At 38.7% G+C, this 24,225-nt stretch overlaps 1 protein-coding gene across 1 annotated transcript in view; it reads left to right on the top strand.

The window, feature by feature from the left end:
- The first annotated feature begins 343 nt into the window (after positions 1-343).
- Positions 344-24,225, top strand: part of LOC114652693 (potassium voltage-gated channel subfamily KQT member 1-like) — a 108,983-nt gene continuing 85,101 nt past the window's right edge. Inside the window, exon 1 of the mRNA XM_028803047.2 lies at positions 344-770. Within this exon, the coding sequence (XP_028658880.2) occupies positions 346-770 (425 nt within the window). The 5' untranslated portion in view covers positions 344-345. The remainder of the gene's footprint in view (positions 771-24,225) is intronic.

Here is a 24,225-nt window from a genome sequence, read left to right as displayed (position 1 = left end):
GGACCCGGGAAGCAAACCCAGGTATATCGACACATTAATTTTCAAATCTGTTTAATAAATACTGTATGTAGCAGAGTCTTCTACCAACTCTCTTGCTAAAACTGTGTTTTTACCAATCTACCATGTATGTATGAAGTTAGGCTTTGAAAGACACAACCATATAAAAACTTTTTTATCCACTAAACCAAAAAAATAATTCATCATCAGTATTATTTTGCATTTTCAGTATATTAATTTACCAGTAAACTGTACCTGATACTTGTCTTCTGAACTTTTTATATTTACAGATAAGCAATACAAAACAACCACAAAGGTGAATCATTTCATTACCCTGCCTATTGTACAATGTCTCATATCAGTAATGATGATGGTGATTACCCCTTGTTTAATATGTGCAACACTGGAAGTGATGATCAGGATCAGAAAACCTGTAAATTTAAAACAGCCAGATCGAATGGGCGTTCAAAGTCACTGTCAAGCACTGAGACTCAGCGGGACATAAATAACAGAATGCAGCATTCTCCAGTTTCATTGGAACAGGACTCAGTGGTGAATAATGGATCAGGCATTCCTTGTAATTCTACAGAGGATACAAAGGACCCAGCCTTCCAGATCATCAAACAACCTTTGTTGGGAAGTGAGGTCCACAAGATAGCTTCTCCAAAACACCATCAACACCCATACCTTACCAAAACTAGCATGCAGGGGGATGTTTACAACTTTCTAGAGAGACCGAGTGGACTTAAATGTTTCCTCTATCATTTCACTGTGTGAGTACTATCCTACTGTCATATTTGACCTTATGCTGTGCTTTTGTATATATAATGCATATGTGTTTGCATGATAAAATTAAGCTATTTTAAATTTCTGATTTGTTTAATCGTTAACACAGTTAGAGCCTCAAGAAGAATTAGTAAATGATCATTCTGTTACAGTAGTGTACATTTTTAAATGTATGATTGCCAGGAATTTACAAAGATTAACAGAAACACAAAACTATTGTGCCTGGTAAACTTATTTCATTCATTTTTTCTAAAGCTAGGAAAGGTGGGATTCTAATTGTGCAAATTAAATATAAATAAGGTGTTTAATGTGACAGAGATTAGTATTTATGTGTGTGTGTATGCGCTAATACAGCATTTATAGGACATAGTAAAATGCAATTCAACATCTAACACAACCTTCAGAATGTCAAATGTCAAGCCAGTAATTGTAAATAAGAGTAGAATGTTTGAACAAAACTTATACTTCAACTAAACTTATATTGTTGTTAAAAGTCATCTGTATGCACTTAATTCAGATTTTCGTAAATAATTTGATGCACCCTGATTTCAAGTGTGAGTTTTAATTTTCACTTTTTAATTATAAATGATTATATTTTTTGATTTAAAAAAATGCAATAAATGAAGAGATTACATTTCACTGAGGAGTGCAAATCTAAGTCTAATTTGTTTTCTTTTTTTTTATTTGAGTACAATAATTCATGGCACAAATAAAGTAGTGAGATTTGAACCCAAAACCATAGAATTTGAACTCCTAATTTGAGAATGTTTAGCTTCAACAGAGCAATATGGTGATGAAAATTTAAAAAAATTTAAAAATGGGAGTAGTTATTCTTGCTAATAATATGTTTATCACAATAGATAAAGCCTCTCCTGTGTGAGAAGAATGGCATAGTGTAATTAAAAAAAAAATCATGCCTTTATCCAGTGCACCTTACAACATTTGAGATACCATTGCTTATATTTCTTTTGTTCTTCCAATTAGAGCACAGGCTGGAAATATGACTTTCTCATCGTCATGCAGTGTCAGTAGTGGGAGTTGAACCCAAAAACCACAGGATTTGAAGTCCAAAGCCTTAACCAGTACACCACAAAACCTATCCCTTTCACAATAACTCCAGCCTCTGAAATATGGTGCTGGTGTTCGTTTGCTGATATCTCACTCTAAATAGAGGACCCTTTTTCTCTGTCTCTTATACACAGCCTGGCTGTTTACAGTAAATCCTTTTCTTGGTCATGCTTCTTTCTTCTCATTCACCTGGTTAAAAATGCATCCAATCCATTTATGACCTTACTTAGTTCCATATACTCTTTAAGTCCTGCAGTAACTTTGTTTCTTTTCCCTGACAGTCTAATTTATGTTCAAAACAAATTACTTTTTTGAACATGCAATTGATATCACCTATTCCAGATAACTATCATATTTTTCAGAAAAGAGGTTATCTCAGATTACTGTTTAATAAATAACTAAAACAGTGTATTCTGCTGTCATGATTATTAATTATTTACACCAATCGGTTTATTTCATCAGTCGTCATGACTAACAAAAGCTAAATATACAGTATTTGCAGTTAACGTCAATCTAATGTTACACAGAATTTGTCATTATGTACATGTGAACACATTGTAGAAATTTTTTAAACAATTTTTTTTTAAATATGGGGCAGCAAAAAAGTATGTTACTGCTGGTCCTTAGTGCATGAGGCAGCTGCGTTTTACATCATGGCCTGCACACTGGCTGTCTCACAGGTGTCTCCTACTATAGCCTAAAAATATTAATGTTAGGTTAAATGGTAAATATAAAATGGGGGTGGGGGTATATTTATATGTGCACTTCAATGGCCTGGAGTTCCACCTGGATTGGCTGGTTCAGGTATTTGTATCAGAAGTTGCAGATTCAGAAAATAGGTAGATGAATAGAATTTAAATGGGAGTGATATCATTAATTCAGCAAGGTTGCTGGGAATGCTGCCCTGCACTCTTAAAAATAATGTTATTTAATGGCACTTTATGGTTCTTTACTGGGTTGTGTGGTTCCTTGCAGCACCATTGCTTGACAAAGCACCACTTTGGTACGGGTTCTTTTCCTGTGAACTTGGTACTTTGTGCTTTGAAAAAACTGCCTAATATGTGGAAAAAGATGACATCTTTAAAGTATAGTAGGCTACATAGCAGACACTAAGAGATTAAAAAAACCTGAACATAGGCTGTGTTACTATATGTATGCAGCAAGAGTTCTTTTGAAATCAAGAGTAACTGGCATTTCACAAATCTGTTATCTATTCATGTTTTTTTACTGTATGGAGCCTGTTAATGATCTAAATAAATACAGGTTCTTTGTAGAACCTCCATGTGGACTGGTCTTGTGGAAACCAAAAATGGTTCCCCTATGCTTTGAAGAACCACTCTGGCACCTTTATTATTAAAAGTGTGCGGTTTCAGAGAGACAAATTTAAATCTTGGCTACTAACCATGTACTGTAGTCTGATTATTTTCCAAATTTTTGTATGAGTGTTCTCTAGGATTTCTTATGATATGTGTTAAGGCTTGTGCTCAACTCCATGTGAAATTCAAGCTTCCAGAAAATGGATAGATGAACAGATATTTAACTAATGTACTTTTTTAGAAATCTGTGTTATTAAAAAGATTGTGAAAGTATATCATTACTGAATTCTCCATTGAACAGCTTACATTTTATTCTTTAAATGTCTACAAAAACATCTGAAATCAAACTTTCAATATATTCATATTAACTTTATGAGATACACCCATGAGCTTGTCCATAAATAGGTTAATAGCAATATTTATTTAAACTAAATTTCAATTTGATCAACAGTACTGTAAACACTGAAATTGATTTTAAAATATTGTACCTTCCTAGGCCTTTAAACATGACCTTTTAGGGTGGCTTGTGTGCTTCAATGATCCTCAGAGCTATGTAATCTGAAGATATGTGCTTCTTATATTGAGTGACCCATGTAAAAGTAACCTAAGTGGAAGTGCCAGACAAAGAATAATCCATTATTAACCCTCATGATGTCTTCAATAAATCAAAGAAAAACTTTGGCTGAAACAGGTATACTTAAATCCAGACTTAAAACCATGTCTAGCAGGGGAGGTTGATGACAAGTACCCTATGGCTGGGTGAATGACATAATATGGAGCAGCCAGGTGAGCTCACCGCTCACAAGGTTAAGTAAGAGGGTCCAGTACAATGACATGCCGGTGACAGACTGATGGGATGAAGCCACTTTAATTATGACTTGGAAATGTCTTTTGGGTCATAGTTTCAGCCAACAAATTATTCATCAGAAGTTTGTCAAGGAATGTAATAGGAACCCCTTTATACTAACTGTAATACACCTTTATAAGGCCTCACTGTGACTGCTATTTTTATCTTTGGCCAAGTCAGAGGTTTTCTTTCTTTTTAGTAATTTTGGTGTGTATTTGAGAGGGGTTGCTGTTGTTTGTTATATTTATTTATTTATTTATTAAGCTTCCATAAAAAGCTAAATTTCCCCCTTGGAACAGATAAAGTATTACAAGAAAAGTATGTTTCTGGCAGAGAAAGATTGGGAGCTTGTGCAGAAAGTTGAAAAATGTCGGCTTTAAGTGGTAAGACTCACCTCCACAGTTAGCATTGACTCTTGAACAACTAACCAAGGGTAGCCACTATTCAACTTGGAGCTTGCTCCAGTGGAATTTTGCATACATGCACTAAAGAACTATTCTAAAAATTCAGCCCTTTTAGAGATATTAGAGTTTGTACCTGAAAGGATATTATCTACCAAGTCTGTAAACCTATTGGCAAAGTTCAGTGCTCATGGAAATAGTGAAGGTAGCTGGAGGAGTGTAATGTAAAGGAAACCTGGTGGTGAAATGGGGAAGTACAGCAGAGTATATAGAGGTAGAGGTTGGTGAAAATGAAGTGGGTTAGTCAGAGAGATGCAGAAAGTAGATAGGAGTACAAGGAGATAAAGAGTAAGGTAAAGAGAGAGGTGGTGAAGACTAAAGAAAAGGTGTACAATGAGTTGTATGAGAGGTTGGACACTAAGAAGGGAGAAAAGGACCTGTACCAATTGGCTAAACACAGTGACCAAGCTGGGGAAAATGTGCAGCAGATTAGGGTGATAAAGGATAAAGATGGAAATATACTCACAAGCGAGGAGACTGTGCTGAGCCGTGCTGGAAGAGTACTTTAAGAAACTGACAAATGAAGAGAATGAGAGAGAGAGAGAGAGAGAGAGAGAAGGTTGGATGATGTGGAGATAGTGAATCTGGAAGTGCAACGGATTAGCAAGATGGAAATAAGGACAGCTATTAAGAGAATGAAGAATAGGAAGGCTGTTGGTCCAGATGACATACCTGAGGAAGCATGAAAGTGTTTAGGAGAGATGACAGTGAAGTTTTTAACCAGATTGTTTAATTGGAAAGTGAGAGGATGCCTGAGGAGTGGAGAAGAAGTGTACTACAATCGATATTTAAGAATAAGGGGGATGTGCAGAACTGTAGTAACTAAAAAGATCTATACACTTTACCTTTATAAATCCCAATCAATGTGAATTTTAATGGACATACACAAGCCTTCAGCCCCATCCTGACTCATCCCATAATTTCACATATTTGAATATGCAAATCAATATAAATAGCCCTTTCTGTTCAGTGTTTTGTTAAAAGACAAAATCACATATAAAAAGAGGAATTTCAGCAAATGCAAAATGGAGGTAATGCTCAGTGAAGTGGAGGCAAAGAAAAACTATTTGGTGACTTAAGCAGTGGTATAAGCAACAAAAGGAATTGATAGAGTGGCACAGTGTGGCAGAGGCACTCAAAAGTTCAAGTTCAGAAAGTTACACAGTGGCCAACAAACAAAAGAAATAGTTAGGTAAGAAAGTCGACGTGAAAAGAGGAATTGCACCCATCATCTGAGTGTCAATACCACTGGAGGAGGAAGCGGAATTCTGGGGCTCACACCATTTGAGCAGGGATCTACTATAATTATTGGCACTTGTATATCTAGCCACAACATTAATGAGATGCATTTTCACATCACAGATAATTTTCACATTAATAGAGTGGAAATACTTTCTATTTACATAAGCAAATTAATTCTCTGAAGGCGCCTTTATAGCAATGTGCATGCAGTCAACTGCTCTGATTATATTCGGAAAACTGATCGTTGCTGCTAATTGTGCCTTGATATTTGCCTGTTCAACCACAGTGTAAGGAAATCTTATATATCTGGATGATAAGCAGATAATACCATCCCATACAGCTATCATGACTTGACTCAGTGATGACTGAGAAATACCTGTTCAACCAGCCAGTTCATTTTGAAAAGCTCCTGTGGCTAAAAACCCGAGGGTGGACAGAACTTGCAAAGGAGCAGGTAGAGCACAATTCCTCAAAGTCTACCTTGCTAAAGCTGCCCCAGTTCAGCACAGAACCCCAAGAGGACAGCTGTTGGAAATGTAAATTAACTTAAAAGCCAGTCATCATCATGGGACAAAAAATCAGCATGATCTCTAAATAGGCACTCTCTTTTAATTCTTACATTTGCAAAGTCTTCTAACAATGCTAAAGCAGCCATTGTAGTTGGAATAGTTCAGCCATTCCATGTATTTGGTGTATTTGATAAAGCCCACGTCATGCGGCCCATTTTTCTGCCCGTTTACAAAACCAAGCAGAAACGTGCTTACGCATGGTCTGAGGCTGCCGTGAAAATGTGCATGGCATAGATAGATAGATAGATAGATAGATAGATAGATAGATAGATAGATAGATAGATAGATAGATAGATAGATAGATAGATAGATAGATAGATAGATAGATAGATAGATAGATAGATAGATAGATACTTTATTAATCCCAAGGGGAAATTCACATACTCCAGCAGCAGCATAATGATAAAGACAATATTAAATTAAAGGGCGATAACAATGCAGGTATACAGACAGACAATATCTTTGTATAATGTTAACGTTTACCCCCCCGGGTGGAATTGAAGAGTTGCATAGTGTGGGGGAGGAACGATCTCCTCAGTCTGTCATTGGAGCAGGACAGTGACAGCAGTCTGTCGCTGAAACTGCTCCTCTGTCTGGAAATACTGTTCAGTGGATGTGGTGGATTCTCCAAGATTGACAGGAGCCTGCTCAGTGCCCATCGCTCTGCCACAGATGTCAAACTGTCCAGCTCCATGCCTAAACATGGCATTACGCCAAGTTTAGTTTTTATACATCTTGACGTGAGCCTGGAAACGGGTGTATGCACCATTTTTGTGCATACATGCCATTTATATCCTTTAAGTAGTTTGTAATGAGGATATGTTTACTAGATTTAAATCAATAAACCATTTATTTCTGCAAAACATTAATTTCCAATGTGTAGTTTTAGACACTGCTTGATAGATTGAATGCGGTTTTACAGTACTCATTAAGATGTTCCAACTATGTTCATTGGAGTGTGTGAGCACAAGGGGATGCCACTGAGCTCCAAACCCAAAATACAGTAATCTCTAACATATTTAGTGATAAAATCTAGGGTATTATTTACACAAAGCACCTTTTATAAACACATCTCCAGAAATCAGACACAATTGTACAATAAATCCACAAATCTTCCTCCTTACTACCTTTGCTGAGTGTTGCAAGCTGCCTCCCAACTCCCTGATGTGAGGCAGCAGGCTGATTTTAAGCTGGACCCAGGAATGATTCCGGTGCCACGTCAAGTCTTCCAGGAAGCACTTCCGACCCATAAAGAAAGTAGGGAGGTCCTCCCCAGACAGTGCTGTCTGTTGATATGTGCTGCATTTCTGGACTCCATCTTCTGTGGGTGTCCCAGCTGGGTTGTCATATGAGGACCATTGCCTCCTGGCATATGAGGGATGGAACAACTCTCAATTCTTGGCTTCTGTTGGTCCATCTGTTATATCATACTGGCCGGGCACAATGTTATTTCTCGCTGTCGCTGGTCAATTTGTTTGTTGGTCCACTCTGGCTTCCTATGTTGGTAATAAATCATCCTCCATAATCTTCCTGGCCAGAATGCCTGGTCCTCCTCTTTCTCCAAGTGATATCAAAGGACGTTAATGTTGTCTGTATTGGACTCCTGTCAAGCATCTGATAATTACTTCACTGTACACGTGGCAACTCTGTTTAATTATGCAGAAACCAGAGCAATTAAAATAAGTAATCCTCAAGATTTTTTTGTATTGACATTGCATTTTAAATTATCCAGGTATAATAACTACTATACGTACAAAGATGGAGAACCCTGACACTTGTGTTCTGCTGTTTGCTTTGTTTGCAATCTGGTAATTCAATCTTAAATAAAGTAGAATGAGTCTGATTAAATTGTGTTATTAGTCCAGAATAATAAAGCAGCTGGAATGTGTTAGTGTAAAATATAATCTTAGTATTAAAGTATTATCATGGTATGGAGTAAAATAAGAAAAGCAAGAGGGTTTTCCCAGAGAAAATTGGTGAGAACTGGGCAAAAATTATTTTCATTGTGATGCCACCTGACATTTTGCAATTAGTTATGCACTTTGAAAGTGGACGTAGCATTAATACGGTTTGCAGAAACTTCTGTTTTTCCTGTTCTACACTTTCATTATATCAGATAAGGCGGGGATGGACTTGTATCCTGAATGGGATTAATGGTGTTCCCTTGCCTGTCCAGTAGGCCAATATGTAACAATAACAACAATTTATTTCTTGTATAGCCCAAAATCTCAGAAGGAGTGCTGCAATGGGCTTTAACAGGCCCTGTTTTTTGAAAGCCCCCCAGATTTGACTCCTTAAGAAGACAAGCAAAAACTCCCAAAAAGACTATTGTAGGGGAAAAAATAGAAGAAATCTTGGGAAAATCCATTCAGAGAGAGATTCCTCTCCAGGTAGGTTGGGCATGCAATGGGTTTCAAAAAAATTGGGTAAACACAATACACAACACATAACACATATAATCCTCTTCAGCCAGATAGTCATTTCCACCTCATGTATACAATGACAGTACAAACTACAAAGCAAAATATAAGAATAGATTATATCACTCACTAATACAGAACTATAAGATATGAGGATGCAGATTTATTCAGAATCCTGGAGAACCCAGCCAACAAGCCGCCTCCCCCTACTGGCCATTCCACAGCCGAGTCAGTGTTGGCCTGGGTAATCTGACGAAAGGACCCAACTGATTCTCTGTGCAAGAGAGGACAGAGCCGGCTATACTTCCTTAGAAGACTGGCGTCCTTCAACATCCGCAATAAGATGCTGCAGATGTTCTATCAGATGGTTGTGGCGAGTGCCCTCTTCTACGCGGTGGTGTGCTGGGGAGGCAGCATAAAGAAGAAGGACGCCTCACGCCTGGACAAACTGGTGAGGAAGGCAGGCTCTATTGTAGGCATGGAGCTGGACAGTTTGACATCCGTGGCAGAGCAACGGGCGCTCAGCAGGCTCCTATCAATTATGGAGAATCCACTACATCCACTAAACAGTGTCATCTCCAGACAGAGGAGCAGCTTCAGCGACAGACTGCTGTCACTGTCCTGCTCCACTGACAGACTGAGGAGATCGTTCCTCCCCCAAACTATGCGACTCTTCAATTCCACCCCCCTTGGGGGGTTTAAACGTTAACATTATTCAAAGTTATTGTCTGTTTTTACCTACATTTTTATTATTCTTTAATTTAATATTGTTTTTTGTATCAGTATGCTGCTGCTGGAGTATGTGAATTTCCCCTTGGGATTAATAAAGTATCTATCTATCTATCTATCTATCTATCTACCCGATGATTCCAGTGTTCCTTTATCAGAGATAACTTTTTCATAGGCAGACAAACAATTTTGCAGAAGAGCAGTGGCACCGAGTGCTACTTGTGAGTACTGAAAAGAGGAACAGAATAGGTGAGCGTTAGTAAACAGTTTATAAACATCATATTACTTATATTTTAATACTAATGACTAACCACAGAGGTGCAGTATGCACGGCTAATCAGCAGCCCTATTCAGATTATGCTAAACTGAAATAGTAAGTCTTCACCCTGGATTTAAAAGCTGAGACTGAAGGGGCATGTCTTACAGCAGCAGGCAGACTGTGATGGTCCGGGTCAGCTCCACATTCCTTAGTTGCTTCTGGTAGCCTCTTGGACCTGAAATTGTTAATAGTCATAGACCAAGATGAGCTGGGCAAATGAGGACACAAAAAATCAAAAACCCAGTGTTCAAATTTAAGTGCAGTGTAGTTCTACAATTAAATAAACAAATAAATAAACCATAAAACTGGTGCAAATCAGCGGAGGTTAAAATGTCCATAATATGCCCAATGAAATGAGGTTACAATCCATGGCAAGCTCTGGTGCCTCCTTCTAAAAGCTGACTTCTCCACGGCTTACCCTCTTTGGATTCAGCAACGTGAGCAGACATCCTACTGATAGGTACAGCCAACCGTTTATTATAGGCTCGGGTCCCTACTGCCATCGGAGGGCCCCGGCAGGGTACTGTGCCAAGCCTGTCTTCTGCAACTCCCATTGCCATTCCTCAGTGTTACGCAGGATTATGCTTGAGCAATGCATAACTCCAGCTACCTAAAAATGCTCAGATGAATTGACCCTTTTCAGCCCATTTGAGTGTCTGCCCTACGCTCTTCCTCTGGGTTTTTTACCCCAGTTTCCTGCATCTGCCCTACCACACACTGACTTTTTCCACTTTCTGCAATCTTTGTCCGTCCTTCCTTCCTTCCTTCATCTCTCTCTTTTCAGAGTTCTCTTTTTTGTTCTGTTTCTGTCCCTCTCAACCATGCAGGCTCATCTTATTTCGGCTTGATTGGGTTCAGATGTGACCCTCTGCCCATTGCAAGGTATGAATGCCGCACCTGACTGTTTCACTCACATCTTAATGTGAGTGTGCGATCATACCAACACTGGTACGAACAATCAACCCTGGGGCAGCTTCATCATGCACATACCTGCACCTAAACTGAGCCTGCATGCTCTTAGAACTAAATTATTTATTTAAAATCTGTACCACACCATGGACCACTTATCACACAGACCATTCCACAGTTTCAGGGCTCTGTCACTTAAACCTTGACCTCCCACTGTAATCTTATTAATGCTTGGATTCATAAGAACACTGGCATCTTGAGATCTTAATATGCACTCTGGTTTGTAAGTTATGGTAAACTCAGATAAGTAAGCAGGACCTTGGCCATTTACGGCTTTATATGTTAAAAGGAGGATTTTAAACCTGCCCTAACCTTAACCAGGAACCAGTGTAAGTATCTGAGAACTGGAGTCCCGAATGAGGCACATTTCCTGCATTGTGAGGGAGTGTCAGTTACGGCACTACAGCCATGTGGCGCAGTTCCCCAAGGGTTGAGGACACAAGTGGCTGGACCAGGCCAAGGGGACACCCACGTAACACCTGGCTGAGTCATACAGAGCATCATTTCTGGAGAGTGGGATTGGACTACATGTCTGCCTGGAGGGTTGCTAACCAGGATCCCAAGCTGTTTTATCATGTGGTGGGTTCGGTAATGCGCGGTAACAGTGCATGCTCCCCAACCTAACCTATTATGTATTCAGCTTTTCTTGTTCTTGTAAAAATTCTTGCAGCAGCACTTTGAATTTACTGAAAACTATATAAAGAAAAATTTCAAAAATTCAATGAACACCACATTACAGTACTCAGTCTTACTAGAAACAAATGCATGAATTAATTTCTCATTATCCTGCATATTTAGAAACTGCCTTAATTTTCCAACATTTTTAAGATGGAAAAAACATATTTTGGAGAGTTTTGTAATGTGCACTTTAAATGACATACTAGAGACAAAGATGATGCCTATATTGTGGTCTAATTCAGTCAAACTAGTGATGATTCCAACTGAGGTAAATAATGACAAAATATTGTTCTAATCAGTATCGTTCCCTTCAATAATTAACATTTCCGTTTTATCTGTGTTCAAAAACATGTAGTTCTCATTCATCCACTCATTTAACTCACTGACACATCTAATGAAAGAAAAACATTGGAGAAGCATCATTTGGTCTAAAAGTAAAGTATGACTGAGTGTCATCTGCTTATGAGTGTAATTCACGCTATGTTTTCTAAGGGTAGATCCCAGTGAAGCCATATAAAGTGGAAACAGTTAAGGGCTCAGTACTGAGTCCTGCAAGACACCATATCTCATTTCTGTGTAGGATGATGGAGTACTGTAAGCACATTTCAGTATGCACTGGAATTGATTTGATAAATAAGAACTAAACCAGGAAAGGACATTGCTTGTAAACCCAATGTTAGTTTCCTGCCTGTGTAGCAAAATAGAATGGTTGATGGTATCAAACTTTGTGCTTAAATCTAACAACATAATCACAGTGGAATCTCCTTCATTAGTGGATATCAAAATGTCATTTACAACATGTGTTAGTTCCGTTTCAGTACAATGACAAGTGTGGAAGCCAGACTGGAATTTCTGAAATAAATGTGTAAGGTGAGACTGAAGCTGATTGGTGACTAATTTTTTAAGTATTTCAGAGAGAAAGGCTAAATTTGAAATGGGTCTATAATTATTAGATATGTGGGTTTAGGTCTGACTTTTTAAGTTATGGTTTGACAACTGACACTTAGTGTATCAGGTACCATGCAATAATGAGCTTTTAATAATGCTAAGAATTAGTTCTGCAAGAACATACATTGAACATTTTACTAGTTTTGATGGCAGTGAAGATGGGAACAAGTAGTAGGTTTCATTTTAGAAATTAAAGTTAAGACATCATGTTTTGTTACAGGATTAAAATTTCTAAAGTGGTGTATGCAAGGTGAGACAGAGTTTGCCAAGCTAGTGTGAGGTTTGCAATGTGATGTTCAGTTCTGGGATTTTATATTTTCCATTTTCTTATTAAAGACGTTCATAAAGTCTGCAATGCTAATGTCTGTTGGTATTTTGCACTGTAGTTTTGAATTCCCATTTGTTAAAGTAGGCACTTTTCTAAACAGTACACAAGGATATTGTTGTTACCTATTATTTTTGAATAGTAGTCTCAGCTGGCTTTAAAGAGAACGTTTTTTTATATTTTTTTTTATCACTCTCTGTCCTTGCAATTCAAAAGACCTACAGCTTTGTTGTTCTCCTTCTAGCATCCAGTTGTTGACACTCTAATATGAGAGCTCTAGTGCTCTCTTTAAACTAGGGTGAATTTCTATGTGCTTTCATCACTTTAGTTTAAAGGGGAGCCACTGTGTCCAAAGCTCTCTCAAGGTCATATTATAATTTGATGTTAGCTGATATATGTTGTTTTCCACAATTGCACTTTTACATTTTGAGGCAGAGATACAATCTAGATGTTGCACTGTCTTTTAATGTAATATTTTTGTTTTAATATATGAATGCATTGGCAAGGGCAGAACCAAATCAAATTAAGTAGTGATCAGAAATAATCTAATTTAATACAGTAATATTTAAATTTTGAATTTCAACTCTATGAGTAATAATTAAATGTAATGTATGGCTATTATTATGAGTTGGGCCATTGACAAGCTGACAAAATTCTACTGAATTTAACAAATACTTAAAACATTTGCCTAAAGTGTCATCTACCACATCAATGTGTACATTAAAATCCCCCATCAATACGATCAAAATTTATAGCCAAATCAGATAAAAAAATTGCCAAATTCAGTCATGAATAAAGAACATAGTCTGTAGACTAGCACTATGATTGTGCTGGAATTATTTTTATTATTTAAAATGAGTGCGTCAAAGGATGTGAATTTGCCTAGATTTTTAGAAGCTTGTTTGCATCTTATTACAATGAATTATTCAAAGGCCACCTTCTCGACCAGTATCTTTAGATTTATGGAGGAATGTGTATCTATTTGGTTAAACCTCAGCTTGAGGAAAAGTGTCGGATTTACTAAGCCAGGTTTCACTGCAAAGACACAAATCATATTTTGTACATAATATAATATAATATAATATAATATAATATAATATAATATAATATAATATAATATAATATAATTCACTAAGCCAGGAAACAAGTAGCCGACCATGGAAAGCACGCCGGAAGGGGCGTGGATTCACTAAACCGCCGACAAGTAAGACGCCAATGGCGCACGCAGGAAGGAGCCACGCCCACCAACTCTTAGACCATTGGATACGACGAAAAAATCACAGCCACGCCCACCAACTCGGACGCGACGCCTCGAAAAACATGCCGTCATTTCTGTTTGTCTGTGCCACATTCCACTTGCAGCTCTAAGCTACATTGACTTTTCATTAGTCAACCTCAGTGGAATCTTGGTTCACACAGAGGCAGCGCGAAAGAGAGACAGAGGCACACACAGGCAGCGCGAGAGAGAGAGCCGCGCGCGCACACACACACACACACACACACAGAGGCAACGCCCGCCTCGAAAAACATGCCGTCATATCTGTTTGTCTGTGCCACATTCCACTTGCAGCTCTGAGCTACGTTGACTTTTCATTAGTCAACCTCAGTGGAATCTTGGTTCACACAGAGGCAGCGCGAAAGAGAGCCGCGCGCGCGCGCGCACGCACGCACACACACACACACACACACACATACCACAGGATCACCTGTGACATTGCCTTCACATTGTTTTCCTTTTATTTATAATCCTGTTGAGCACATCAGACACCCAGGCAAACAACACTGAATAATCAATAGCTCCAACTACTTTGCCCGCCCCCACTCCTCACCTGAGTCGGTTTCGTCTCTGTTCAGCAGTGTTTGCCAAACTCGGTCCTGGTGAACCCCTGTGGCTGCAGAGTTTTGTTCCAACCAGATTCCTAATCATTAATGCCGGTGAAACTCATCCGGGATAAGTCGGTTTTTCAAACGCAGCCGTGTAGCAGATTAGTCTAGCAAGATGTAATAATCCCAGATGAATGCGCGCCCTCGCGCTGAGTGAAAAGCCAATATATATTGAGTCTACAAAACATGATCACCAAGTCTTTGATAAAAGAACAGGTGCATTTTTTTCACACAAGCTGAGTGGGTGGGTGTTAGTTAGTTAATTAGCAACTCGAAGGATTAAAAAACATTGAAAAAGCGGCGCGGATTGGTTTGCAGCGTGTAAAACAGTTTGTTTGTCGCGTATAATTTGCTATCCACACAGGGACAAACCGGGAAGTGAACCCACAATCTTCCACAATGCACCAGGCCACATGTTCATTTTTTCCCCTGTGCTTAAAAGACATTAAAAAACTGTTTCTCAACTGTGACTCCCAAACAACTCAGTACGCGAAAAGCGGCCAGAATCGCAAACAGTGATGGGCCGTTCTATACTAAGGTTTCGACACTGTGTTTTTAATACTTGATCGAATAATGACATCTGTGATTTAAGGATTTCACATTTTCTTTCTCAAATGTCCTTACCTATATCATGGCAAAGTACAGGGATAAACCTTTATTTTCTGTCTACTCCGTTTTAATTAAGACAGACCAAACAAAACATTTAAGGCTATTAAATGTGATCTCAAGAAAAGATCAGGGTTAATTATAATACTAATAACGAGCGATTATAATGATACAGTACAAAAGTAAATACTAATTGAAAGAGCCGGGAATGCATGAGGTGAGGCGTCTTATTTTGTTTAACTCTTGCTATCGTATAGTGCATTCTGCCTGTCGGCATTAGTTATATTTATATTTTTTAGACATCAGACACTAGAAGCTGCTGACGAACCCTTCTCTTCGTTGTCAGTCTGTAGCTACGAAAAAATAAAAGCAATACGACTTTTAACAGACGTCATTAAAGTGTATCATAACTTTCTGTAACGTTAATGAAAATGGCCAGGAGGTGTCACGAGAGAGGCGAGTGTCAAATGCTTCGAAGCTTCAATACGATTTCCGACACAATTGCTTCAAACGTGTTGATGCTTCGCGAGGCTTCACACCGCCCATGAACGTCCTTCCTCTCTCCTCCGGATTTTTCAAATGTTAATTTTTTCCCTGTGCTTAAAAATCATTAAAAAAGCGGCCTGATTATGCGGCGTATGGTACGCCGCGGGTTGGCTAGTATAATATAATATACCAAAGCAGCTTTACTTCCAAGACAGTGATGTTTAAAATGCAGTATTTAAAACTGCAATGATTTTTTTTTGAACTAATGATATATATTTTTTGTTTTTATTTGAATGAGATTACTATTACAGGTGCCATTGGTGGAGGATTTCGTTTTATCTCTTGGTCTATTTCACAAGGGCCACATTGATTACTTCAGCACTTTTCAGTGGGCCGTAGTAAAAAAAAAAGATAAATAACTCTAGATATATGAGTTTTATTGAAAGCAGAAAATTTTATAAACTAATTACAGGGTATGTGAGATTAAATTATCGTATATTAAAGACGACATAATGATTCAAATTTATCTGAGAGCTCCTTTTCTTTAAATTGCAAAAACGTTAAAGCATGTTTTGTTTCATAGTGGCGGTGTATATTGTATTCTTTCAACACTGCAACAGTGTCTTTACAAATGAGACATATGGCTTTATCCTTTGATTTCGATTGTATGAAGAAGTATTTTACGCACCATTCTTCATTAAACACACGACATTCATGATCAGCTTTTTTCTTTTTCCCATCCATGTACAAGAACTCCGTACAAGCAAATATGTGAATAAGTGAATACACACCTTTAAATATACATTTATGCAATTAAAAATTGAGTATTGCACTGCATCACTGCAAGTACTCTTATGGACAATTAACTGTAACGACTAGCAACGAACTCCCAGATTCAATTTAAAGATTAGTCACAATGCCACGAATTGACACTGTCAATCGAGGCCGAACAAGTACAAAGAAATAACCCAAAGTATACAATTATATTATTCACAACTTTATTTAATACTGAATCATAAACTGCCACATACTTGGGGATTAATGCACCCCTGGACGCCAAATACTTTTTTGCTGCACTTTTTATGTAAATGTCACAATTCACAAAAAAAAAGTGAAATTTTAATGGAACACATTTTTTTTTTATGCAAAGATGCAAAGAGCATCACAATTACTGCAACACTGATCATTTTACACACTGCCAATGAACTGTAAAAACTATTAAAAAGAACTACTGGAACAATATGTACACGGTGCAACTGACACCATTGATGAAATTCAGTAAATCACTGATCCAACTGTGCTTGAACTGGCTTCATGCAAGCACACAGAGGTAAACGCTGATGCTTGCAGGCTAGTCTAGTGCAGTGGCGGTGGTCATGAGCTGGCTGCTAAACGAATGTATGGCACTGACTGATCAGCTCCAGCATGCTGGAAAATTGCACTGGGAAGCGACTATAGCCGGTTGCGACGTTCAATGAATGAACGTCGCCGAATAAACTCGGCTCCAGCATGCTGGCAAATTGCACTGGGAACTGACTATAGCTGGTTGCAGAATTCAATGAATTTACGTTGCCGAATGTATGTCGCCAAATATACTCGGCTTTTTTTGCGGATTCTCATTGGAAAATTAGTCCAATTGGCGCATTTATGCACAATTCTTCCGCGGGCTGGATAAAATCATATCCCGTGGGCTGTACTTTAGAGACCCCTGATCTAATTATACACCTTATTTTTTGGTTATTGTGTAATTTAAGGTTTGCATTGAGACTAAATTTATAAGATGCCCCATAGCAAGGATAGTAACATGTGGGATAAGTAGCAGCCTGTAATTTAAGATCTCAAGACTGAGGTCTGAATAGTGCTCTGATCAGTCCGCCAGGCAGTCTTGCTGCCATTTTTTGGGATACAACAAAAGATCTCCTCCAGTTGAGATAAATACCACCTCTCTTGAAAAATTCAGATCTTTCCCAAAAATCATACCAGTTGTTCACAAAGGCTATGCTTTTATTTGCACACCAGATTCATAGCCAACAGTGAAGGAATCGCAGTCTGCTATAAATCACATACCCTCTATGTAATATTGGCATGGGTCCAGATACAATTAAATTCCAACATTTTCTTTTTGCTTTGGTGCACAGAGAAATTAAATTTCCCTTTAGTACCTCAGATTTCTGTAAATAAATATCATTAGTATCAAGATACAGCAATAAGGTAGATACTTCATCATAAACCATGAGATCCAATTTAGCCTCAATGTCAGATATCGTCACCTCTGGGAGGCATTTGATATTAACTACTGGTTTAACATAGTTTGGAATTCTGACATTCCACACTATGGAATCTCCAGTTATGAGTCTTGATTGTTCTCAGGCTCCACAGGTGTGCTGCAGAGTGCTGAGAGTCAGTTCTGGGGCAAAATTGGTGACCTGTGTGCAAAGAAACTATATTTTGGCTTCTTTTTGGCTTGCTTGTGACTGAATTGGTGCTGCTGATTTTGGCTGCTCACTGACTACAGTGGGACCTGGAGAGACTGAACATTGATCCAATATTCAGTTTGCCTAAATGCTCTAAAGTTCCTCTAAATTAACTAAGCATTTTTAGCATGTGAAACTGTCTGTATTGTTGGCATGTGCATGCTGTGGGACACACAACATATAAACATGTCCTCGATGGGCAGAGAACAGATGCAACTTACATCCAGCTCGAAGTTCGTCTTTATCCTGTATATATAATAGATGGACAGTGAAAACTACTTTCTTGAAGCCATGTGTTCCCCTGGTACACTAGTTGTCAGCATCCCTTTAGTGAAGCTCCCATTTGGACACCTGCACACCATATGGGAATTGTATTTTGAACAGGCAACCTTGTTGGTGTCTTTGGCTGCAGGTAAATATACTTTACCAGTAACGGCGCACTGCACTGAATACACTTGACTTGAGCATTCACAATAATAAGAAGAAGTTTTCATACTCTTTCCCTGTACGTTTAGCATTCATTTGATCAGAGGCTGATGCACTTGCTGCTTCCTGAGCAGCTCTTCTTTTCTCCACCCTAGCGCCCTGCTTCTTCTCTTCTTTCGCCTGCATCTTTTCGAGTTAAAACTGATTAAGTTAGTGTTTGTGTTGCATGTTTTCCTTAATTTTCCTCAATCTGTCTGAAGAATGATTTAAGATATGAAGAGGTAGGGGAAATGACAGAGAATTACCGAGAGTTGATACTACAATAAAATAAAATAAAAATATAAAGAGGAATAACCTTGGAGGTCAATCATCACCCCGAAAGTGAATAGTAGACATCATGTAGTATACAGTTAGGTCCATAAATATTTGGACAGAGACAACTTTTTTCTAATTTTGGTTCTGTACATTACCATAATCCCTTCATTTCAGGGGCTCAAAAGTAATTAAACAAATTAAATAGCTGGAAATAAAATGTTCATTTCTAATACTTGGTTGAAAACCCTTTGCTGGCAATGACAGCCTGAAGTCTTGAATTCACGGACATCACCAGATGCTGGGTTTCCTCCTTTTTAATGCTCTGCCAGGCCTTTAATGCTGCGGCTTTCAGTTGCTGTTTGTTTGTGGGCCTTTCTGTCCGAAGTTTAGTCTTCAACAAGTGAAATGCATGCTCAATTGGGTTAAGATCAGGTGACTGACTTGGCCATTCAAGAATTTTCCACTTCTTTCCTTTAATAAATTCCTGGGTTGCTTTGGCTGTATGTTTTAGGTCATTGTCCATCTGTATCATGAAACGGCGCCCAATCAATTTGACTGCATTTAGCTGGATTTGAGCAGACAGTATGTCTCTGAACACCTCAGAATTCATTCGTCTGCTTCTGTCCTGTGTCACATCATCAATAAACACTAGTGTCCCAGTGCCACTGGCAGCCATGCACGCCCAAGCCATCACACTGCCTCCACCATGCTTTACAGATGATGTGGTATGCTTTGGATAATGAGCTGTTCCACGCCTTCTCCATACTTTTTTCTTGCCATCATTCTTGTAGAGGTTGATCTTGGTTTCATCTGTCCAAAGAATGTTTTTCCAGAACTGTGCTGGCTTTTTTAGATGTTCTTTAGCAAAGTCCAATCTAGCCTTTCTATTCTTGAGGCTTATGAGTGGCTTGCACCTTGCAGTGCACCCTCTGTATTCACTTTCATGCAGTCTTCTCTTTATGGTAGACTTAGATGTCAATATGCCTACCCCCTGAAGAGTATTGTTCACTTGGTTGGCTGTTGTGAAGGGGTTTCTCTTCACCGTGGAAATGATTCTGCGATTATCCACCACTGTTGTCTTCCGTGGACGTCCAGGTCTTTTTGCACTGCTGAGTTCACCAGTGCTTGCTTTCTTTCTCAGGATGTACCAAACTGAAGATTTTGCCACTCATAATATTGTAGCAATTTCTCAGATGGGTTTTTTCTGTTTTCGCAGCTTAAGGATGGCTTCTTTCACCTGCATGGAGAGCTCCTTTGACCGCATGTTGTCTGTTCACAGTAAAATTTTCCACATGCAAGCACCACGCCTCAAATCAACTCCAGGCCTTATATCTGCTTAATTGATAATGACATAACGACGGACTTGCCCACACCTGCCCATGAAATAGCCTTTGAGTCAATTGTCCAATTACTTTTGAGCCCCTGAAATGAAGGAATTGTGTTAAAAATGCTTTAGTTGCATTTTAAAGCTGAAAGTCTGCATTTCAACTGCATCTGAGTTGTTTCATTTAAAATTCATTGTGGTAATGAACAGAACCAAAATTAGAAAAAAGTTGTTTCTGTCCAAATATTTAAGGACCTAACTGTATGTGTACCAAATTAAGGTCAGTAAGTCAAACAGTCTGCAAGCTACAGGTGATTTAAAATCCTGGACAGACAAACAGACAGCCATGGTAGCATATTATATAAGAAGATTTGTCCCCAAAGGGAAATTTGGATTGTTACAGAAGCTCTTTAAATAAAATAAAAATAAAAATAAAGATATATATATATATATATATATATATATATATATATATATATATATATATATATATATATATATATATATATATATATATATAATACAGTGATAAGCATATTTAAATATATATCGCGGATGTTTTTGCTGGTTCGCGGATTTCTGAGGACAATGGGTCTTTTAATTTCTGGTACATGCTTCCTCAGTTGGTTTGCCCAGTTGATTTCATACAAGGGACGCTATTGGCAGATGGCTGAGAAGCTACCCAACTTACTTTTCTTTCTCTCTCTCTTGTGCTGACTATCTGTGATCCTGACGTAGGGGGTGTGAGCAGGGGGGCTGTTCGCACACCTAGACGATACGGACGCTCGTCTAAAAATGCTGAAAGATTATCTTCACGTTGCTACCTTCTGTGTGCAGCTTTTAAGTATGCTGCACGGTGCTTCGCATACTTAAAAGCTCAAAGGGCACGTATTGATTTTTGACTTTGTTTCTCTCTCTCTCTCTCTCTCTCTCTCTCTGCTCCTGACGGAGGGGGTGTGAGCTGCTGCCTTCAACAGCTTTGTACCGGCGGTGCTTCACATACTTAAAGCCAAACAGCCCTATTGATTTGTTTGCTTTACTCTCTGTTTCCTTTGAAGAGGAAGATATGTTTGCATTCTTTTAATTGTGAGACAGAACTGTCATCTCTGTCTTGTCATGGAGCACAGTTTAAACTTTTGAAAAAGAGACAAATGTTTGTTTGCAGTGTTTGAATAACGTTCCTGTCTCTCTACAACCTCCTGTGTTTCTGCGCAAATCTGTGACCCAAGCATGACAATATAAAAATAACCATATAAACATATGGTTTGTACTTCGCGGATTTTTTTATTTCGCGAGTGGCTCTGGAACGCAACCCCCGTGATGGAGGAGGGATTAATATATATATATATATATATATATATATATATATATATATATATATATACTAATAAAAGGCAAAGCCCTCACTGACTCACTCACTCACTCACTCACTCACTCACTCACTCACTCACTCACTCACTCACTCACTCACTCACTCACTCACTCACTCACTCACTCACTCACTCACTCACTCACTCACTCACTCACTCACTCACTCACTCACTCACTCACTCACTCACTCACTCACTCATCACTAATTCTCCAACTTCCCGTGTAGGTGGAAGGCTGAAATTTGGCAGGCTCATTCCTTACAGCTTACTTACAAAAGTTAGGCAGGTTTCATTTCGAAATTGTACACGTAATGGTCATAACTGGAACCTCTTTTTTGTCCATATACTGTAATGGAGTGCAGCTCGATGGCCGTGGGAGGCGGAGTCGCGTATCACGTCATCACGCCTCCTACGTAATCACGTGAACTGAAAACAAGGAACAGCCGCAAAGAGCGCTGAAGAAAACATTCATTACACAATTGAGAAGGCAGCGAAACAATAAGAAGCGAGCGAGTGACGCATACAAGCATATTTATAAGTGCAGCTACTGTGGAAACAAAGCACGGTGTAAACCGTAAGTTTAAATTAAGTTTATAGAAACGCTCCCCCTGCCGTTTGCAATACCATATTCGCGAGATACAAGTTTAATGAGAAGACACGAGATATAAACGAGACTTTGGATCACTTTGAAACAGAGTTAAAATTGCTGTAGCGAGAAACTTTTAAGTGCCGGGTCTTAGCTAACATTAAATAAAGCCGTGGACATCGCAACATCACACAAGAGAGCGGCTCACGTGAACTGACTGAACACAGCACGAGTGATCACTTCGATGAATCAAACCTGTTCAAAAAACACATTACACAATTGATAAGGTACAAAAAGAATATGAAGCGACTGACGCATACAGGCATAAATTAAGTTCATAGACCTACAAAAGAGAGAAGAAAAAGACAGAAAAAGAGTCAGTGCACTCTGCCACATCCCGGTAAGATTCAGAACTGCTCTTGCTCAAGCCCTTTAGCTACCTCCCATGCGCACGTGTGTGACAATATACAGTATATATATACATATATATATATATATATATATATATATATATATATATATATATATATATATATATATATATATATATGTGTACTATGATCTGCACACACACCAAAATGATTTAACAGAAAACTTCTGACTTGACAGTCACAGCGAGCAGTGAGGCATTTTGCAGGTGTATTATTGTTGGTATAAAGGAGCCCCAGTAGAATTTGCTACCACCTCCAGAAGGTCAAGAGTGCATTCTATAAGTGAGCCTGTCTTTTTAATTAGCTTGTTGATTTAGCAAGCCTCACTTGAAGTGATGATACCAGCCCAGCACACCACAGCACAGAAAGTTGCACTGGCCATTACAGAGCTGTTCAAGATGGAACATATTAAAGGAAATGCAGTCTCCTAAGGAAAAAGAGCCTGCTGTGCCCTTTCTTACATAGTTCCTTTGTGTTCCAATATCAGTCCAACCTGTCATTGATGTGAACCCCCAGGTACTTGTACAAGCTCACCACCTCAGCATCCACCACCATACACAGAGGCTCTTGGGTCTGTATCCTCCTCTCCAATAAGTTTTAGTGGTCTGTAGTCATTAGGTGAAGAGATGTCTGCCTTCTTTGGAACAGGATTAATGAAGGAGGTTTTCGACAGTAGCAGCACTTTCTGTGGCCTTAACTACAGACTGAACAAGAGACAGAAGATGCGCAAAGTTAGTCAGCACAGGCTTTTCGAGGACTGGCTCTGTCTGGTCCTGCAACTTTACTTAGTTGGTCTTCAGTTATGGACAAGTCAAACTAATGGTCAGAGGTAGACTCATCACTGGTCAATCTAGTTGATATTGTAGAACTTGTTAATGTACTACAGTCCGTGTGGAGAGACTGATTACTGGAAAAAGGTGGCGGTGGGAAGGAAAATCTATAAAAAATTTGGTTTAGATTGTTAGCTTTGACCACATCCCATTCTAGGACATGAATCCTTGATTTCTTGAGCCCATTAATTATGCTCATTCTATTCCAGACATCTGTCATGCTATTCTGAGCGAGTTTGTTTTCTATTTTAGCTTTGTAAGCTTCCTTTCCTTCACTCAGCTTTTTCTTTAGCATTAGCTGGACATCCTTCAGAGCTTCTTTGTCACCAAATTTCAATGCTCCCTTTTTCTCATCAGGAGATGTTTTAGCTATTTAGTAGCCTGGGCTTGTTGTTTGGAAAGCAATGCATTGTCTTTGCAGGTACCACAGTGTTGACGCAAAAGTTAATATAGCAGCTGTCGTAAGGAGGCTTCCATGTCATATAGTAGTTCTAACTAACTTGAAAGGGCTTCCTGGATGCAATACTGTTGTACTGGAAGTACTCCAAGGTTTGGCTGGAAAAAGAGGCCTTCCACCTCAGCTAGGTGAGTTAGAGTCAAAGGTATAACAGAAAAATACTTGCAAAGAGAGGAGGAAAAGTAAGAATAATATGGTTTGGTGGAAGACTTGCATTTCAAGGGCAGTTCATAGGAGCACTTGAACTTGAATTGGAATGTGAAGTAAAAATATTCTGAGTTTGGAGTGTGGTGCCCCTTAAAGGTCACACAGGGAACAGCTCGCAGAAAGACAACATGCTGTATGAATGAGTTTAGGATAAC

Source organism: Erpetoichthys calabaricus, chromosome 1 (genome assembly GCF_900747795.2).
Source record: "Erpetoichthys calabaricus chromosome 1, fErpCal1.3, whole genome shotgun sequence".
Lineage (NCBI taxonomy): Eukaryota > Metazoa > Chordata > Cladistia > Polypteriformes > Polypteridae > Erpetoichthys > Erpetoichthys calabaricus.
Note: the sequence above shows the minus strand (reverse complement) of the source record. Positions and strands in the feature narration are given on the sequence as shown.